We start from the raw sequence: 17,764 nt of genomic DNA, 5'->3' as shown, positions 1-17,764 counted from the left end.
AGAATCCTTAAAAGTTTCCAGTACCTAAAGGAGGCCTACAAGAGTGCTGGAGAGGGATCTTCTACAAGGCATGAAAGTGATAGGAAAAAGGGAAATGGCTTTAAACTGGAAGAGGGTAGGTTTAAATTAGATATTAGGAATAAATTCCTCACTCAGCCGGTGGAGAGACAGTGGCACAGGACGTGCAGAGAAGCTGTGGATGCCCCATCCCTGGAAGTGTTCAAAGCCAGGCTGGATGGGGCCCTGAGCAACCTGGGATAGTGGAAGGTGCCCCTGCACATGGCAGTGGGGCTGGAACTAGATGAGCTTTAAGACCCCTTCCAACCCAAATCATTCTATGATTCTGTGTTTGCTGCTAACAAAGACAGGCATTCTCATTGATGCTTTAGAAAAACAGGGTATCCTTTACAGTCAAGATAATTAATGTAATTGCCAATAGTTTTAAGAACTACACTGGCTTCTTAGTGCTTGTTCTAATTCCATTGCTTTTCTTTACACTTTCTGACCATTACTACTAATGTTTGAAATGCTTGATACATATTTTGACAAATGGGTTCCCAACTACTGTGCACAATGCTCCAACTCCACTGCAGTGATTGAGGACAAGAGAAGATAAAGCCAACACTTTGCAATCTGAAGAGTTAGAGGATGGACTCTAAACAGAAGCCACTCTTTGCTTTTGGTATAACAACACCCATAACAAAGTCTTTTGTCAACCAGTTTTTCTCTGATTAACAGCTTAAGCAGATGAAACTATTTAGCAATCCAGAAAGGTGAGAGCACTGTACAGAACTCATTAAGCAGAAAAAAAAAATTACAGACATAAATATATATATTTTAAAACAATATGATTATGTATATATATATAATTGAATAAAGGACAAGTTTGAGGAGAGACAGAAAAGTATGGGTTGGGATAATAACAGTTCAAATTTTTCATTTTTTACAGTACTTCAATGAACAACAAAAGCCTTGAATAAATAGTTTCATAAGCTAATTTAAATAAAATACAGTATTCTAAACAGTTACCCACAGTCTATAAAAGTCCAAAATAATATTGACACAGCATTTTACAAAGACCATTTTCACTATCAACCTTTTAATGTCATTATTCAACCTGTTCTTTTGACGGTGCTCTTTACACCGTGTTTTCAACAGCTGTTAATCAATGCATATATTCAATCCACATATATATATACAAATATATTTTTTCATTGAAACATTTTTCTCAGCACAGCTAAAAGGAAGACTTAATTATATCCATGCTTCCTAAAGCAAAGGCATATAGACACTGTGGGTGGTTCTTGAAACCCTTCCCTCCCTCTTCTTGTGGTGGTCCCTAAGAATCTGGCAGCAGGAACAGCTCAATATACGGCTACAAATGCTGAGTCTGAAAACCATATATTCTCTGTGTTCCCACGGCACAAAGCTCAGTTACGGATGTCACCACAGACAAGCAACCACACCACAATTACCGTGAAGCTTCCAGTTGAATGAAAAGTCAGTGGAAAAGAGAAAACCATAGAGGAAAAGGGGGAAAAAAAAGTCAACAGATGGAGAAAAAATGAAAGAAAAAACTCATATTGATTGTGTTGCACTGAAGAAAAGATGCAGTTAATGTCACCAGCAAATCAATTCACTAAAGAGGGAGGTTAAATACAGCTTGGAAAATTATCTAATAGGCTTTGAAAAGAAGAGTAAAAAGAATTTTAAAAACCTGCTTTACCAGTATCTAGTATACCTTTAAGCATACTTTTGATGAGATACTACTTTTATCTCCTTTGTTCAGAAAAATCAAGTAAATCTAAACTTCGATAACTGAATAGTCTGAAAATCCAGACATGAAAAAGTTTTTAATTATTTTCTAATAAACCTTTGATAATGTATTCTGTTTTGTTATATTATTTTAATGCCTCCACCAGAATAAAGTGTAGATTAAGACAAAACATAAAAGTTTACAAGAAAAATATTAGAAGACACTAAGTAAGGTCCAAAAAGGACAATTTTTAGTGTCTGACTACAATCTATTTTTCCTTTAGAAACCATTTTAACAAGAGTTTCCTGAATTATCATCATTTTAGAGATCACAAATTGAAGTCAAAGTGATATTATAGCCAGAAATATTAATTTTTTGGAGGGTGGGACAAAAGAATAGTTATGAGAGGCCTAAACTTTACTTCAGAAAGTACACTCAAAGGCTCAGAGTTCTCACTGATTTCAAGTACAAGCAAGCAAACTGGTTAGCAGAACACTCACGCTGATCGCTGGATTTTTCTGATGCTCCTTTCTATAAAATGGGTGGATTTGTAACACTCAGCTTGCCTGCAACCACATATGAATGAATTCTCCAGGGAAAAAAAAAATTAAATTCTGTTCCTAAAGGCTGTATTCAGCTGTCTAAATTATAATACTTCTTGAAGCACATTCATTCTTGATTTATTCTTTCAAGAATCAGGACTGATTTTTCACTACACACACCTGACACTAAAACACGCCCAGCCTGGGCAGAAAGAGAATAGTCTCACAGAAGACAAAGAGAGATGAGAGGCAGAGAGTGATTATAAGCTGAATGGTAAGTATGTAAGGAAATTATGATTGTACAACCAGTCTACAGCTCTGACACCTTCTAAACTTCAAGTATTCAACTTCAAATGGAGACAACTGCTTTAGAAGTAAAACCTTTACATGTAGTATCCCAGGTTTCCAAAACATGCTTGCAAATTAAACTCTCCTATACCCATATCTCCTCTGTATTTTGAACTGATGGAACATCTGTTGATACAGGAAATTTGTTAAATTCTCAGTGATCCAGCATCAGAGAAAACTGTTTTACTGAATGAGTTTCATGGAGACTTCAATAGCACAGATATGCTGTGGTTCTGCAGTGTCAGGAGTTTAGTCTACTTGATGGAAAAAGGTGACTCTTTTCCTCATTATGGCTGCTAACACTTCTACAGGCAAAACTCAAAAGTGGCACTAAACAGTCTGGTGAATTAGTTGGTTTTTTAATAGTTCAAAGCTGTATGAGAGCATGAACACTTAATATAGTGCACATTACATTTGAATAATGAATGAGTGGATTTAGTCAAGCAAGAGAAACAATCTGGTGAGTTAGTTGGTTTTTTAATAGTTTTAATAGTTCAAAGCTGTATGAGAGCATGAACACTTAATATAGTGCACGTTACATTTGAATAATGAATGAGTGGATTTAGTCAAGCAGGAGAATAATCAAATTCACTTACTGGCTAAATTGAATAATCAGTGAACAGAGTATGATGACCTCTAGCAGTCAAGCCTAAACCAGCACTGTCCTCCCCTGTCCATGATCCTTAGCAGTAAGAATCACTGCTGTCATGGGCATCCATCTTTTCAGGTCAGTTTCTTTTATGCCTGAATCTTTCTTGATCATCCCTCCATTTTGTTCTAATTCTGCTTCTTCCTTTTTTTCTTTCCATGTTGCCATGCCTAAATTTCTGGTTTGTATTCCTGTCTGCAGTACAGCAAACCCTGAACAGGCTTTCCTCAGTCCTTTATCTGACAATCCCCAGCTCCACCTGACCACTTCTTCACCTGCAGCTTGTCATTCTGCCAGCACAAACTACCCTTCTTTTCAACTTCTGATTCAATTTGCTTCTCCAAATCCCTTCTTTGAATCACTTGGCCAGCAGGATATCTACTCACCATTCTTTCACAGATGCCTTGCACAAGCTCTGCGCATGCTCCACAAGCAATACACTTCTTTTTCTCCTTCACCCTTTTATCATCTCCTACCCCACTTACTCTGTCCAGGTGTTCGCACTTATTACGTCAGGTTTTGGCTTTTGCCCCAATCTCTTTCATTCCGCCACATTGTTTATTGTCACTCTCCCAATCACATTTAATGATTCCCAGATCTGTCATTTTCTTCCAAATTACCTGCTCAGTCAGACTCTCACCCCCTCCACTGGCTCTGTGTATGTCTACCCCCACATCTCTTCAGAAGCCCACACTGTTTTCTGCATTTAGCTCAGACAGCTTCCCTAGCTTTCCAGCATACCAGACGGGGAGAACACTCACAACACAAGAGGAACAAGTGAAAATACAAAGCTGTGTTACAGGTGAAAATGTGCCGAGTTCTGGATAGCTCACACCCATGTGAGGGACCAGATCTATTAAACTCTTAAGTTTGCAAGTTGCTCAGTAAAAATTGGGGCAAAATTAAGCAGATGTATAAAGGAACAGACAAGCATATTCCAACACTCCAAAACCCAGCGAATTTCACGTCCCTCCTCGTATGTGTAAGAACAGTACCTGAGTTTGTCTTCTTCCAGCTTTTTTTTTTGTCCAGGTTGAATAAATGTAGGTTTTTTTTAGCTTTTAACAAAAATGAAGCAAGCAATTAGCACAGCATATTCTGTTCTGCTGTCCAAGGTTGGTGCTTTTGTCAACATCTGAAAAGAAGGCCTACTGATGGGAAGCATCATCACTGGTATTCAGATAGAACTGTATTACATTCACACTTTCAATAAGGGCAGTTAACTAGCACATTCACCATCTTTGACAAATCTACATAAAAATTGTCATCCCTTAAATCCTGTAATAACTTGTACATAAATGCTTATGAGTTTCTTTCATTTCATTTGTGCTTCACTGCCTTTCAAATTAAAATGCATCCACCCTTCTCACCGATTTTTTAAAATTCCCTCTGTACCTTTTCAGTAGCGTGTGTTTGATACTGACAGTTAAGTACTTAAAGATGGTTAAACTCGCTGGTGCTAACATTCATGTATCTATCAGTATCTCCATTTATCTTTTGGACAGTTAGTGGAAAGCATTATTTAAAATAATGCTCCAAAATTTAAAATAGCTTTATGAAAAACGGGCACCTGGTTAGCAATATTCCATATTTTTCTTACCTTCTGTTATTTTGTGAAATTGTTCCCATGTGTTAACAAGTATTAAACAAAGGTTAAAGAAGTACTTTGATATTTCAGTGAATTTATAAGATCCTGATACTGGGAGAAATCTGTGACAACTGTTTAATTTTGAATCAAGCAACTTCTGTGTATGATAAAACATTGCAGAATTTTATATTGATTTCCAATTCAGTACTTAGCTGTCAAAAGATGCTGATACTACACCAGTAAATTCTGTGCCAAGATCTTCTCTAGAATATCACACATTTCTCTTAAGTTCCTCATTTACAGGTATTGGTAAGACAACAGCAAGAACAAATTAAAAACCTTTTGCATTAAATAATTTTGATTTTAATTTGCAGAGTACGTAACTGTTACACTTATCCCCCCCTAAAATGTGTATCGCAGTTCCAGTACTTGTAAGCTTTGAAAATTACATCCAAAAAAGCCTATTTCCTGAATAAGTGCAGATCAACAAATGCTATTGTATGAAATAATATGCTACATTGATTGCTCACACAATACTAATTCATAATCATACATAAACTATGATATACTTGTAAAAATCTCTTACCGGTACATTTTAAAAGGTTAGACTTCAAGAACAGAAAAAAGCACTCTGAAAACATCTTCAATTTCTATCAGTTTTGGAGTTTTGCATATAAAAAGTTTTTGGAATACACAATTAAAGGTAACTTAAAATCTGCTGACACTTTCACAATTTTTCTTAAGTGCAGAAAATAATGTGAATATTTTTACTATGACCATCATAACAGAAAAAGAGTAAAGGAATTTTTGAATAAAATTTCTAGAGATTAATTTTTCAGGAGTGACTAAGGACTCAATCTTACCTTCTTGAAACCATGCAGAGCATAGTAAAGAGCCAGGAATGAATGAAATATGAAACTCTGGTACTGACATTTAATTCTCCCTCCAAAATACCCATATAAAAAAAAACAAAACAAAAACAAACACAAAAAAAACACCCAAAAAAACTATACAAAAAAACCCAATAAGTCATCAGAAAAAAATTATCTCATTGGACAAAAAGTTATTTCTGCAGTACCTTCAGGGGTGATAGCACTAGGACACACATCTTTTAGCAGGTCTCCCAAAGTATGTAACTGTCCTCCTGAAGCAATTGGTCGAAATAGCTTCTGTATAAAAGGTCTCTCTGTTGTTGCCTGTTTTAATAAAAAATAATCAAACCAAACAATTTAAGGACCATGAAAATATTTAGTATTAGCACTTGAGACAGGTACACGATAGGACAGAACTAAAGGTTGCACCAGAAGAAACATCTGGTATTTCCACATTCCCCCTGCCCCGCACTTTGCATCTCATTCATCTCATGAAATGCAGGGAAGTTTTTGTTCATTAACAATTACAAGTAAGCTGTCACTCCCGAAAAACTGTGAAGATAATTCATAGATAGGGTCATGGAGACAAGTGTTAATTTTTTTTTTTTAAGCCCTGTATCTTCTGTTATGGGAATAAAACTTGCTTTAATAAAAAACATTTTAATATATATTTTAAAAAAACAAGCAGTCATCGCAAACTTAGGAGTTCTACCTATTCCTATATATTTTGCCAAGCCAAAGCAATACTCTACCCTTTGAGCTCAACAGGTGATTTTTTTCTCAGTAGATCTAATATCAAAAATTCCAAACTATTTCAACTGCAAGAACCACTACCAACTTACAAAAGAATGTGTTGTGCTTTGATAGGCAACCTAGAATCTTCTACCTACTTAAAGAATCGGTCATATGTAAAGAACATATATGGCTCACTTCTGTTGCAGATATGCAAAGGATTGCAGAATTATTTCAACTATGCATCTTTCAGTTTAAAGCAAATCCCTTTATCCTATCATCACATGCCCTTGTAAAAAGTCCCTTCCCCAGCTCTCTTGTAGGCCACCTTCAGGTACTGGATGGTGGCTTAGCCACTTCATGTGCCACTTTCCTCAAGATATGTGGCGGTGTCTCTCACCCAGTCCTTGTGCACCTTCAGGTTCCTTAGGTGTTCTTGGATCTGATCTTCTAGAGCAGGCAGTTCTTTATTCTCCCATTCCCTGCCTTTTCCCTTTTGGGACTTGGGCAGTCTGGCTGGAATACTTGCTGGTCAAGACTGAGGCAAAAAAAGACATTGAATACCTCCACGTTCTGGGTAAACAGGTCTCCCATTTCTTCTGGAGAGGGCTCACAATTTTTCTAGTCTTCCTTTATTCCTGACATTCCTATAGAAGTTTCTTTTGTTGCCCTTAATGTCCCCGGCCAAAATTAATTCTATCAGCTCTTTAGCACTTATTTAACAACTGTGGTTCTGTTAAGGTAGCTCTCTTCTTTGGGTATCTGTAAAAGCAGCTCCGGGGCAGCAAGAACCTGACATTGCAAAGACAGGCAAAGTTTTTTTTCCTGATAACCTGACATCTCCACCCAAACTCAGCAACGGAGGCAGCGAAGTTAAAAATATCGTATTCAACCAACCCAAACATTTTAATCTAGCTCCAAATTGTTGCTGACAATTTTCTGCTAGCAGCTAACTCCCAAAAGCAGCTGATGTGCCCTGCATTGAGGATGAGTGGGCTCCAGCAAATGAGACTTTCATCACATATTATCTTAACTGGAACAAGCAATACAAACTATTGCCCCTTTCAAATTTAGTTTCCTACCTCTCAGAAAGCATCTCCCATCCTACTGTGGTAATTAAAATATAGAAACAACTCAACATCAAGAGGTATGTTATCCTCCAGTGGGGGTTTACGGGCAAAAATCACTCAAACAAATTAAGAACAACACAACTGTCACTCACAGGCAGGCAGAGAGTCTTTGCCAAAGAGTGGTACTCTAGTTCAGAAGTAATTCCAGGGCAGTGCAGTGCAGAACTGTTGACACACAACTACTTGTTACTTCTTGCTAACAGTGTTCAAATATGGAAAAATAGTCTTCTCCCAGTTTTTCTTATGAAGACTGATCAGAGGTAGTTTCCTAGCTGCTCTAGTCAATTCCCTATGTCCTCAGGGTACCAACACGGGGATATCATCAGTCCTAACGAAATATCTGAACATTTGAAAAATGATGGGAGGCACACAGCCAGTAGGATGCATCCAGCTTAGACAGATCCACACTTGAAAAGTGAACTCTGGCACATTATGTTGAAGAAATATACATGCAAAACATTAAAAAAAAAGGAAAAAAAAAAAAAAAGACAATCTCTCTAAAACATTGTTTTGGTCAAAACAATTTTGTACCAGGTTTAGTTTTTAAAAATAGTTGGATATTCACAGAAGCCCAGTCATAACTCCCAAGTGCTTAATGCCTGAAGTAGCAGAAGTGGAAATAAACAGAAGTATGCAGTCAAAGGCTGTTATCATCAAAAGACTTTTAAGGTAAGAATTTCCCAAGTGTATACTGCAGTTTCTCATTATTTATTAATAAATTAAGAACAATTTTTTCCCTTGCTATAATAATTTAATGCCAAGAGGGAAAAGCCAAAGTTGTATTTTCTCAAGTCTCCCACATAGTTGCTGACTGCTGCAAACAATATCCTTAACTGCTATCATGAAACATTATAGAAAATTAATTCAATTTTGCATTTTAAGTGTTAAGCAACACAGATGTGGTAAAGTAAATAAAAATCACTGGTCTTCATCAATGTTAAAATGATAAAAGTAACTGCGTGTTGTTTATACAAAGACTGCGGTTCACAAATCTAATCCTACAGGCAGAGTATTACCCCAGGATGCTTACACGCTTCTTCCCTCACACATAGCAGATGCTTTATGCATTAAAAGAATCAAAAGAAAAGTCCCATCCTACATTCCACAATATTTATAGGATAACTTTTCGAAGTATCTTAGTCATACAGGAGCATAGCTTTAGAAAAACCTTGCCATCGCCCTTTTTGAAGTGTAGCAATATAAGACCAGCTTGACTACAACTTTCTACTCCAGTATTGCCATCCCTGCAAGTCCTGGCCAGGCTGGATGGGGCTTTGAGCAACATGGTTTAGTGGATGATGTCCCTGCCCATGGCAGGTGGGTCGGACTCGATGACCTTTGAAAAGCCCCTTCCAACTCTATTCCAAACTATTCTGTGATTGCATTTACTACAACAAGACATGAAGGAACAGCCCCCATGAATAGCTGCTTATATAATGTTGTGTTTTGTACAATATTTGCTTAATCAATCATGAGAAAAGGTACTACCTACAATCTAACCCATAAAGATATCACTGCATAACTGATAATGATTTTAAATAATCTACACCAGATCTAAAGCAAATATTCATACAATGTCTATAATTTTGCCAGCTAAAATGATCATACCTACAACAGAAATTGGAATTTAAAAAATTATTTTATTTTACAGTGTAGCCCCCATGTAGCTGTGAGCTGTTCAAGATTCTGGATGCATTTGCAGAATAAAACAGGTGAAAGTCAATCAGTAATTGCTAACCTCTGCAGAGAAAATGCCTTCAAGTATATGAGCATATGAAGACAATCACTCAGCCTAAATCTCATGATTGCAGAACAAATCAAGATTTTACTCTTTTTAAAAGAAAGTTTAAGCCCTGACATAATGATAGGAGAGTGAGGGTGAAAACAAACTACACCACAGTGAGAAAGATTAAAGTTACCTATTCAGGAATACTGGCATTGGAGAAGAGTTATAGGTGAAGGCAAGTTTTAAGAGGCCCTTTAATGCAGTGCAAAGCCTCACAGGATCACAGACAAGCTATACAGTCACATACTATGCTAACAAATGTAACTCTTTCTTCCCTATCATCCGGGCAAAAAAAAAGTTGTCAGCTTGCCTGGTCCTTTTCAGAATCAACATAACACCAAACACTGCATGAAATCCATAATTTAATTAGTCAGATACTTTATACAGGATGCATCTTAAAATGAAAAACATAACTCACAAACCACTGGGTTTTAATCTGGAAAAATCAGTTACCACTATTTTCATCAAGAGGAAGGGATTTGGATTTTCTGCCTAAACACTCAGCGGTTCCTCAATATTCAAACAAATAAAAGTTACCATACACACTGAACCCACAAAGTAATAAAAGTATTGCTTACAATCCCCACATGTGTATAGGCTGGCAACCTAAAACAATAAAAGCTGAGACCTCCCTACATACTCCATCATATTTTCAGTAACTTGTCAAATTCATAGTCTGAGCTGCTTTGTAATGAACAACTTTACATTAAAAAAAGCTCTCAATTTCATAGAACCATTATGTTTAAACTCACTTAAACTCAACCAAGAAGCTTTAGAAGTAACAAGAGTTTGCACAACGATGCAAGTTATTTTATATAAAAAAGAAAGGACAGGAAAATTAAATAGTCCCTGAAAATAAAATTACACAAATATTTGCTAAAATATATTTTTCCATACATTTTAGATGTCTTCTAGTTTGTAGAAATGTTTTCAATTAAGAATCTCAATGCACAATGTAAAAGTGACTAACTGAATAGCTGATGAGTTGCTGTAGTCACAGAACCATCACAACACCATGCCTGTCCAAAAGCAAGATACTGCAGATCCCCATCTGAAATATCGTTCTGTCACTGGTGCTGAAATGTTGGGGGTTTTTTTTGGAATTTCAGGATGGGTACCTTTGACCTTTTTTTGCTTAATATTAGACCAGACTCATTGAGTATTTAATTATGGAGAAAATACAACAATGTTTCTGGGTGGGAGTTGATGGGTTTTTGTTGTTTTGTTTCTTTCCTTTAAAAAAAAACTTCAACTCTTTCATAAAGATGATTTTCAGCTCAACAAGCTAAAGTACACACAAAAATGATCTTGTTTTATCTATTTGAAATCTGTCACCTTTCAAACTTCATTAATATTTTTGAGCTTCTATTACAAGAGGCATAAAACATGCCAATGTGGTATGTCTTTATCCAGTAATCAATTGCTCTTCTCCTCTTCAAATCTTCCAAGCCATAGAGACCCTCTCCCAGACAACTCACTGCTTTATTCTATACCTTTGATAATTTTTCTATTTCACTTACCCTTAAAGATGTTGGGACCAGAAAAACATTCCAAAAAAAAAGACTATTTCTAGTATTTCTTTAGTCTCTGCAAAGTCCACCAAGTAGATGTTCTAGTTATGATTTTGTGTACTTTGAATAAGGTTGGCATTCCTTTTGTTAGCATTCAAAATTTTCAACTGCTTATCTGCAACATCACATTGTTCAGAGAAAAAGGTACAACTCAATATAAAACAGAATTAATTAATTATTTTTAATAAAAGAAGCAAGTAATGCTTTTATATGTCCAACTAAAACCCGTAAGACAAAAAGAACAATAGACATTCTCAACAGACCTACCCAGAATTACCACAAAAATTGAGTAACTGACAGGACGTGCTGTGGGTTGCAGGACTAGCTATAAAATCAACAAATGTGTTAAATCAAATTACCTGTTTTTCCCATACTACATTTAAATTTCTCTAATAAATTAAACATTTTCAGTGGTTGTAAAAATTACAACATATATACCTGAGTTTAACCTATGAAAAAAAAATTAATCCTTTCACCTATTTTGGAGTTTGCATCAGAATTTCTATAGTTATATGTTGTAAAAAGGACTCTTCGGTTTCCTCATTGAATTGAAGGTCTTAATCATGATGGACAGGAATTTTACACTCCCTACTATTTTTGAGAGGCCTGAAACAACAACGACAAAAAAAAAAGATTCAACGAACTGGCTACACTTTATACATTTAATTACATTAACTCCAGTCATCTAAATTAGGAGTGCAGAAGTTTATCACTAGATTGAAGCTGAAGAGGATTCTATTGAATGCATGCACATATGCTTTAATATGGCCATGCTAAATGTCTAAGTCTATAATGATACCTCTATAAAACTCCTTAGATGAGGATGTAATCATTATATCAATCATACGTGTCAAGGAATCACAACATCAGGTGAAGTGAAAATTCTGTTATTTTTGAAAGCACTCCTAACAGTATTACACAAACTGAAAAACATTTAGGTGGTGTTAAACATAAATGATCACCGGTATTAAAAGCAAGATGAACATAAATGATCACTGGTTTAAAAGCAAGATGAATTACATGATGTGTTTTCTTGGTGGAAGCTTTAACAGACCTTAACAATGGCCCCCATAACATGTGGCAAGTATTATGTCAAGAATTGATGCAAGTAATAATGCTAAAATTATCTAGTATCTTAGCCAAAACTGTAGTCAAATTAAAGCCACAATGAGAATTATAAACACATCTGGAATAAGGTTAAAATTTTATGTAGTAGAGCTTATTACAGTTATGTCTAGACAATAATATTGAACCATGTTTGATCATGAATGGTTAAGGACTATTCTCCTAATCATTCATGGACAACAACTTGTGTCTTCCTTGATGCCTTTCATTAAACAAAGCATACTTATGAAGCAATTGCAGTTCTGTCCTAACTTTGTACATAGCCAACAATACTTTAGCATTACAAACCTACAGAGAAATATGGCAACTATTTCAGTTAATTCTCCCTTACATTGTTGAGGGCAATTACTTGCTCATCCTTAAAAAGATTAAAGAACCATTTAAAATATCACCCTTCTCCGTATTATTTAAACTGGCAGAGAATGCTTCCTTACAATCTTTTAGAAAAAAACTTTAGGTAATAGCAACAAAATGAGTAATTAGAACCATATAAAACATTTGAAAGTTAATGTCCCACCACATGTTCTAGTTATCTGAAAAAGACATGTGTAGTTAGAAAGCTCCTTAACAAACTGATTAAAAATTTAATGGCCTGAGTGCATTGTGACATTTCAGAATTGAAGACATTGCTTAAGTTTCTGTAACTGTTCGTGTAGATGCATCATGTTGTCTACACTGATTTTGCACTCAAAATACTTTCTAATGTTCAGACAGATATTTATACACATTGATGAGATCTCCCCACTCCCAAATCTTTTCTTCTCTAGACTGAACAGTCCTAGCTCCCACAGCCTTTTTTCACCTCTGATGTTAGACTCACTAGTTCCTCTCAGTGGTCCTTTACAGTACTCTTATCCCACAGGTCCATGTCTCTCTTGAACTGGAGAGCCCAAAACTTGATTCCAGGTGTGGTCTCACCAATGTCGAGTAGACTGGAGGGATCATTTCCCTCATGCTGCTGACACCTCTCACCCTACAGCAGCCCAGGATATAATTTACCTTCACTCTCATAGGTCCCACTGCTAAGTTCCTTTTATACCTTGTGGGTCATTTTTAACAAGATTATGTACTGCCAAAGGTTCAAATTCCATACAAAAAGTTGCAGAAGTATCACTCAAAATGCCTAACAAACATGGCTGAATCACATTCTGGCTGCTGCCTGGTCTTTCAAATTATCTATTGAATTTTATTGTGCAGGGAAAGTAGTACTGTATTCTCTGAACAACTGGATTTGCATTATTTAATGTCAGGTGAATTGGACAGGTCCTAGAAGCAGAAGAAAGTCAACACTTGAAACACACAGAGCAGACAGCAGGCAACCATCATACAGCCAGAAACAGCAGAGACTAAATACAAAAAACAGCTTCAAGAGGCAGTTTTGTTGAGCCTTGAGAAGACAAACACACCTACAACAAAAGCATGGCCTCAAAGTAATACATTTCCTTCCCAGGAAAGAATTTGTATTTGCAACTGGTAAAATATCAAGGTATCTGAAGAGTCAGGGACAACAAATCTATAGTGCTCTTCACAGCTGAAGTGCTTTATGTGCACATGCAGATCTAAGCCTCACTTAAAAATTGAGCAATTGAATATTGACTACCTATCAAACAACTTTAGAAATGGATTTACATCCACAAAAACAAACACTACATAACTTGCTTAAGAGCAGCAAAGAATACAATACTCCATAAATCTCTTTCAAGCTACTTCAAACCATTAAAACCAATAATTTGCTGTAGTTTTCTACACTAATGATTAACTAAAAGAAGCTCCTATAATCATGGGCAGCAAAATTTTAAAAAATTTTTTGCTAATTCATATTGTATTTCTAGAGTGTGGTGTCATATCCCACTTCTCATAGGTTTGTTCCATTCCACATTTACCTGTAGAGAATTTGCTTTTAGTCTTCTGGAAAATGCAAATAGAAGTCTTGGTACTTTCCAAAAAGAGAACACTTTCTGTATTTTCTAATCCTCAATTCTGTGCAAAAGTTAACCTGCTTTAGTCACCTATTTTATTTAAAAATAAGTAAAGGTGGAATGCTGATACTGATAAGTCAAAACAGGTACTGTCTGTGGCTTTCATCTCTGCAGAGTTTTGCATCAGCATCATAGGCTAGCTAGGCTTAGTTATATAGGCATTGCCTATGCTGCACAGCCACAGAAATAACCCTTGAAGATGACATTCCTCATTTCTCTGAAGAAAAAATTACGTATCAGCTTTTTCCCTTTTTCTGAGGAAAGCAGCTCACCAACTATTTTTTTTTAAATTTTGCTACTACATCAGAGTACAAGAGCCAATCTCTAGGGAATACAGCTCCAGGTAAGCTTCAGGTAGGCAAAGTCCCTTTTCCCACAACGTAAGAACCTGCCCACATTACACAGTATGTGATGAAAGTGGCAGATCAGTTTGCATTGACTACAGCAAGTGAAACGGAAAAGTAAAGTGATCAGCTTTAATGATCAGAGGAAAAGGCAGCAATATACTAAAGAACACTGAAATTAAATAATAAGATCTGACAGTTAACTGTACACAGACCCAACTGAACTGAATGAATGCTTCATTCATTGTCTTCATCACAGCCTCTCAATGTATCGATATTCTTAAGAATAAAGATTCAAGGTTGAAGTAAAAAGTGCAATTTTTAAAAAAATTGCATACATACACTAAGTTTCCTAACAAATTTAGGATGATATATAAATCTACAAGGTTACCACTTAAATGAAACAGTTTAGGGAGCCACATTCTCATGGTTTAAATTCAAACTTGTAGCATGAACACTTACCCAAACTTATTTACACTCAACTCCATTATCGTAAGACAATTCAAAGCAAAGACAATAATTGAAGAGTTTTATACAATACCAATTGGTTAAAAAGTTGCTACCAATTTGTAATTGGGAGGTGCATAAGAGGTAAGATTTAAGGTATTTTCAAATTGCCAATGGACTTTTTTTCCCCCCACACAAAGTTCTTATTATTCCATTGTAATTCAAGATGTAGTTTGACTTAATTTATGAACTTAACTTAGTAGGATTCTACTGGTTTTTTTCATATACTTATATTCTTCTGGGATTTGGGAGTAACTTAAGTATTGCAAGACAAAAAAAGGATTAAAAAAAAAAATACTACCCATTTTACCCCTAATATGCAGAATTCAGTATATCCCTAAATTTTTAAAATCTAGGTATAATGTAACTCAGAACCTCAACAAACTCTCTCATACAAGCAAACTACTTTATTCATTGTATACAAGCTACATCTACATTCAACCTGGAAGAATTACTGTAGCACCTAGTGACAGGCCTGAACTAGCTTAAAACCATCCAGAGCTCAACCACAGCTGAGAATCAACCTAAATCGAGGTTTTATAGCTCCATCTCCTTCCCTGAGCACTGTGCAACTTTTACAATAGCTTTGAACTAGGCAGATTGACAGTTTTACAGACAACTTGGGCATATTTAAGGAAACTTTAGTCACGTTTTGACAACAAATATGCTTTATCGTGTCAGAATTTTTCTTTGAAACTCTGATTGACAGCTCCCATGCTGTACCAAGATCCTTAAAGGCACAAGGCTGAACTTGCACATGGGTTCCTGAAGTCTTTCAAGAGAGCTGCATGAGCACTTCTTAACATAGAATATGGTAAAAAAGTCATCTTTAGCAGCACTGGTTTGAGCCAGCTCATTTCACTGTGCTCTGTGATGCATAAGAAAAGCTTATGCAATTACAGAACCTCTGGTGGAACTGTGGTGACAGTGACCTTCAACTCAAGGTGAGAACTAGTCAAATTGCTATTACTTTCAGCACAGAACAAAACAAGCCAGTTCAGAAAACAAGTATTTAAGGATCACACTGCCCCTGTGCAATACTCGATAGAAGTGTTTCTTTCTCTTCCCCCCTCTCCAATCATGAGGCACAAGGAAAAATATTTACCTAACAAAGCTTTTAAACTTTCTTATTCATAAAGCTTTGATTTTGAAGTAATTTAGAACTGGTGAAAGTGCGCTACTGTTTCTTTAGTACTGAACCATCAGTTGTTAGAATAACTCAGAGTCCATTTGTTTCTCTTCAGCACAGAAATTCAGCTGAGCCCAGCTGTTAACACAAATACCATCTCACATGATTTTCCTATTCACTCAAACTTCTTCCTTGTAAAAGAAGTTTTTAAGAAACAAATTGTCTATTTTCAGCAGGTCCTTTATGAAAGCATAATTTTCAATAAATAAGAAAAAACGAAGATATTGCTCACAGGTCTGTTCAAGAGCACTCTACACTAGCCAACAAAATGCTGAAACTTGCTGTGTTGTGTTGCCCTCTTCAGGTCGGCAGCATATTTTCTAGTTCTTTTCCTTGACGAGGTATTGCATTACAATTTCTTTCATAACATTTTTCAGATCTGAAGTTTCAAAGAGCAGCTAACTTCACCTGTATTCCACCAATGCTTGAACCATTTTTGGTTTAATATCCTATAAAAATTAACTTTACTTTTAGCCTGTATGTCTCCCTAACCTCAATACTAATCTTGAGGATTATCAAACTATCAGCCAGCATTTGAAAAGATGACTAAAAACCAACTTCAGTACTGATAAGAAAGTCTCATGGCAAGAGGCTTAAAAAGCTCGATTGATTCAGCTTAGCTAAGAAAGCTCCTGATACTAATCTATAAGTGAATATGGGAGGTCAGAAAGTCACATGACTTTAAAGTGGGGTAAAGCAAAACAGAATCAAGCAACTGAAGTCAGATAAATTCAGACTTGAAATGCAATGGAGACTTTTCAGCAGCAACAACAACAAAATTTAATAATTTACTAGCATTAAAAGGTAGATTTATTATTACTTGAAAACTCTACAGGTAGACCCAGTATCTTTCCAATCTCTTTTGACCAGTTTTTTTTAATAGTTGTCATAATACGGGCCAAATTGCACTGTTGATTTGCATGCTTGCAATGGGTTTTGCAATTGCTTATCTGAGCTCTGCCAATTAACATGGAAATACGGATGAAACAGTCTTCAATTACTTGGAAATGGCCATGCTTGAGCTTCTGATTCACTTATTGCAACAGATATTAATAATGTCTTAAAATATTCTATTTCCCACTCCCACTTTTAGAGGACAGGTCATGGTAAACATTTATGTTGACTTAGACATCTCAATACTGCAGCTTTGACATAAAGAGCAAAGTGCTGAATTTAACTTATATATTATTAAGTATGCAGAACTTCACTTGTTACAAAGGAAGATAAACATCCTCACAATTTGTGACTGTACAACTTAATCTCAACATCTTAAGGGACTTATGATAGGAAAATCTGTTCAAAGTTAAGGCATATTATGTAATTATAAGCAATAAAATTAATAAGCTAATCAAAACCCTTAGAAAATGGAAGCAAAGGAAATGCTTGTTCACTACCAAATAAAGGAAAACACAATCTTAGATCATCCCTCCTTGGGATGGCAAACACAAAACAGCCAGCCTGCCTCAAGCAATTGCAACTCTAAAAAAACTCCAGAGAACTCGGCATGAAGAGTTTTCATTTGCTTGCCTTCCAATACTTCTGTAATTTTAATCTCAAGAATGAAATACAATATACAGCTTTAAATCCCATACACTCAGAGGGCAGACTCCAGAGAAAAGCACGATGAAGTGGGTGAGCATGACATG

The 17,764-nt window shown here is 35.9% G+C and overlaps 1 protein-coding gene across 5 annotated transcripts in view; it reads right to left on the bottom strand.

Moving 5' to 3' along the window:
• Window positions 1-17,764, bottom strand: part of ATG5 (autophagy related 5) — a 71,875-nt gene that overhangs the window by 20,340 nt on the left and 33,771 nt on the right. For all 5 annotated transcript variants that reach the window (XR_008436367.1, XR_008436366.1, XM_053973868.1 and 2 more), the window contains one exon: window positions 5,962-6,079. Coding sequence is in view for 3 of the 5 variants with exons in the window: in XM_053973868.1 (XP_053829843.1) it covers window positions 5,962-6,079 (118 nt within the window). In the remaining 2 variants the exon portion in view is untranslated. The remainder of the gene's footprint in view (window positions 1-5,961; window positions 6,080-17,764) is intronic.

This window comes from Vidua macroura, chromosome 3, assembly GCF_024509145.1.
Source record: "Vidua macroura isolate BioBank_ID:100142 chromosome 3, ASM2450914v1, whole genome shotgun sequence".
NCBI classification, from domain to species: domain Eukaryota; kingdom Metazoa; phylum Chordata; class Aves; order Passeriformes; family Viduidae; genus Vidua; species Vidua macroura.
The sequence above is the reverse complement of the archived record's forward strand: the minus strand, read 5'-3'. Positions and strand labels throughout refer to the sequence as shown.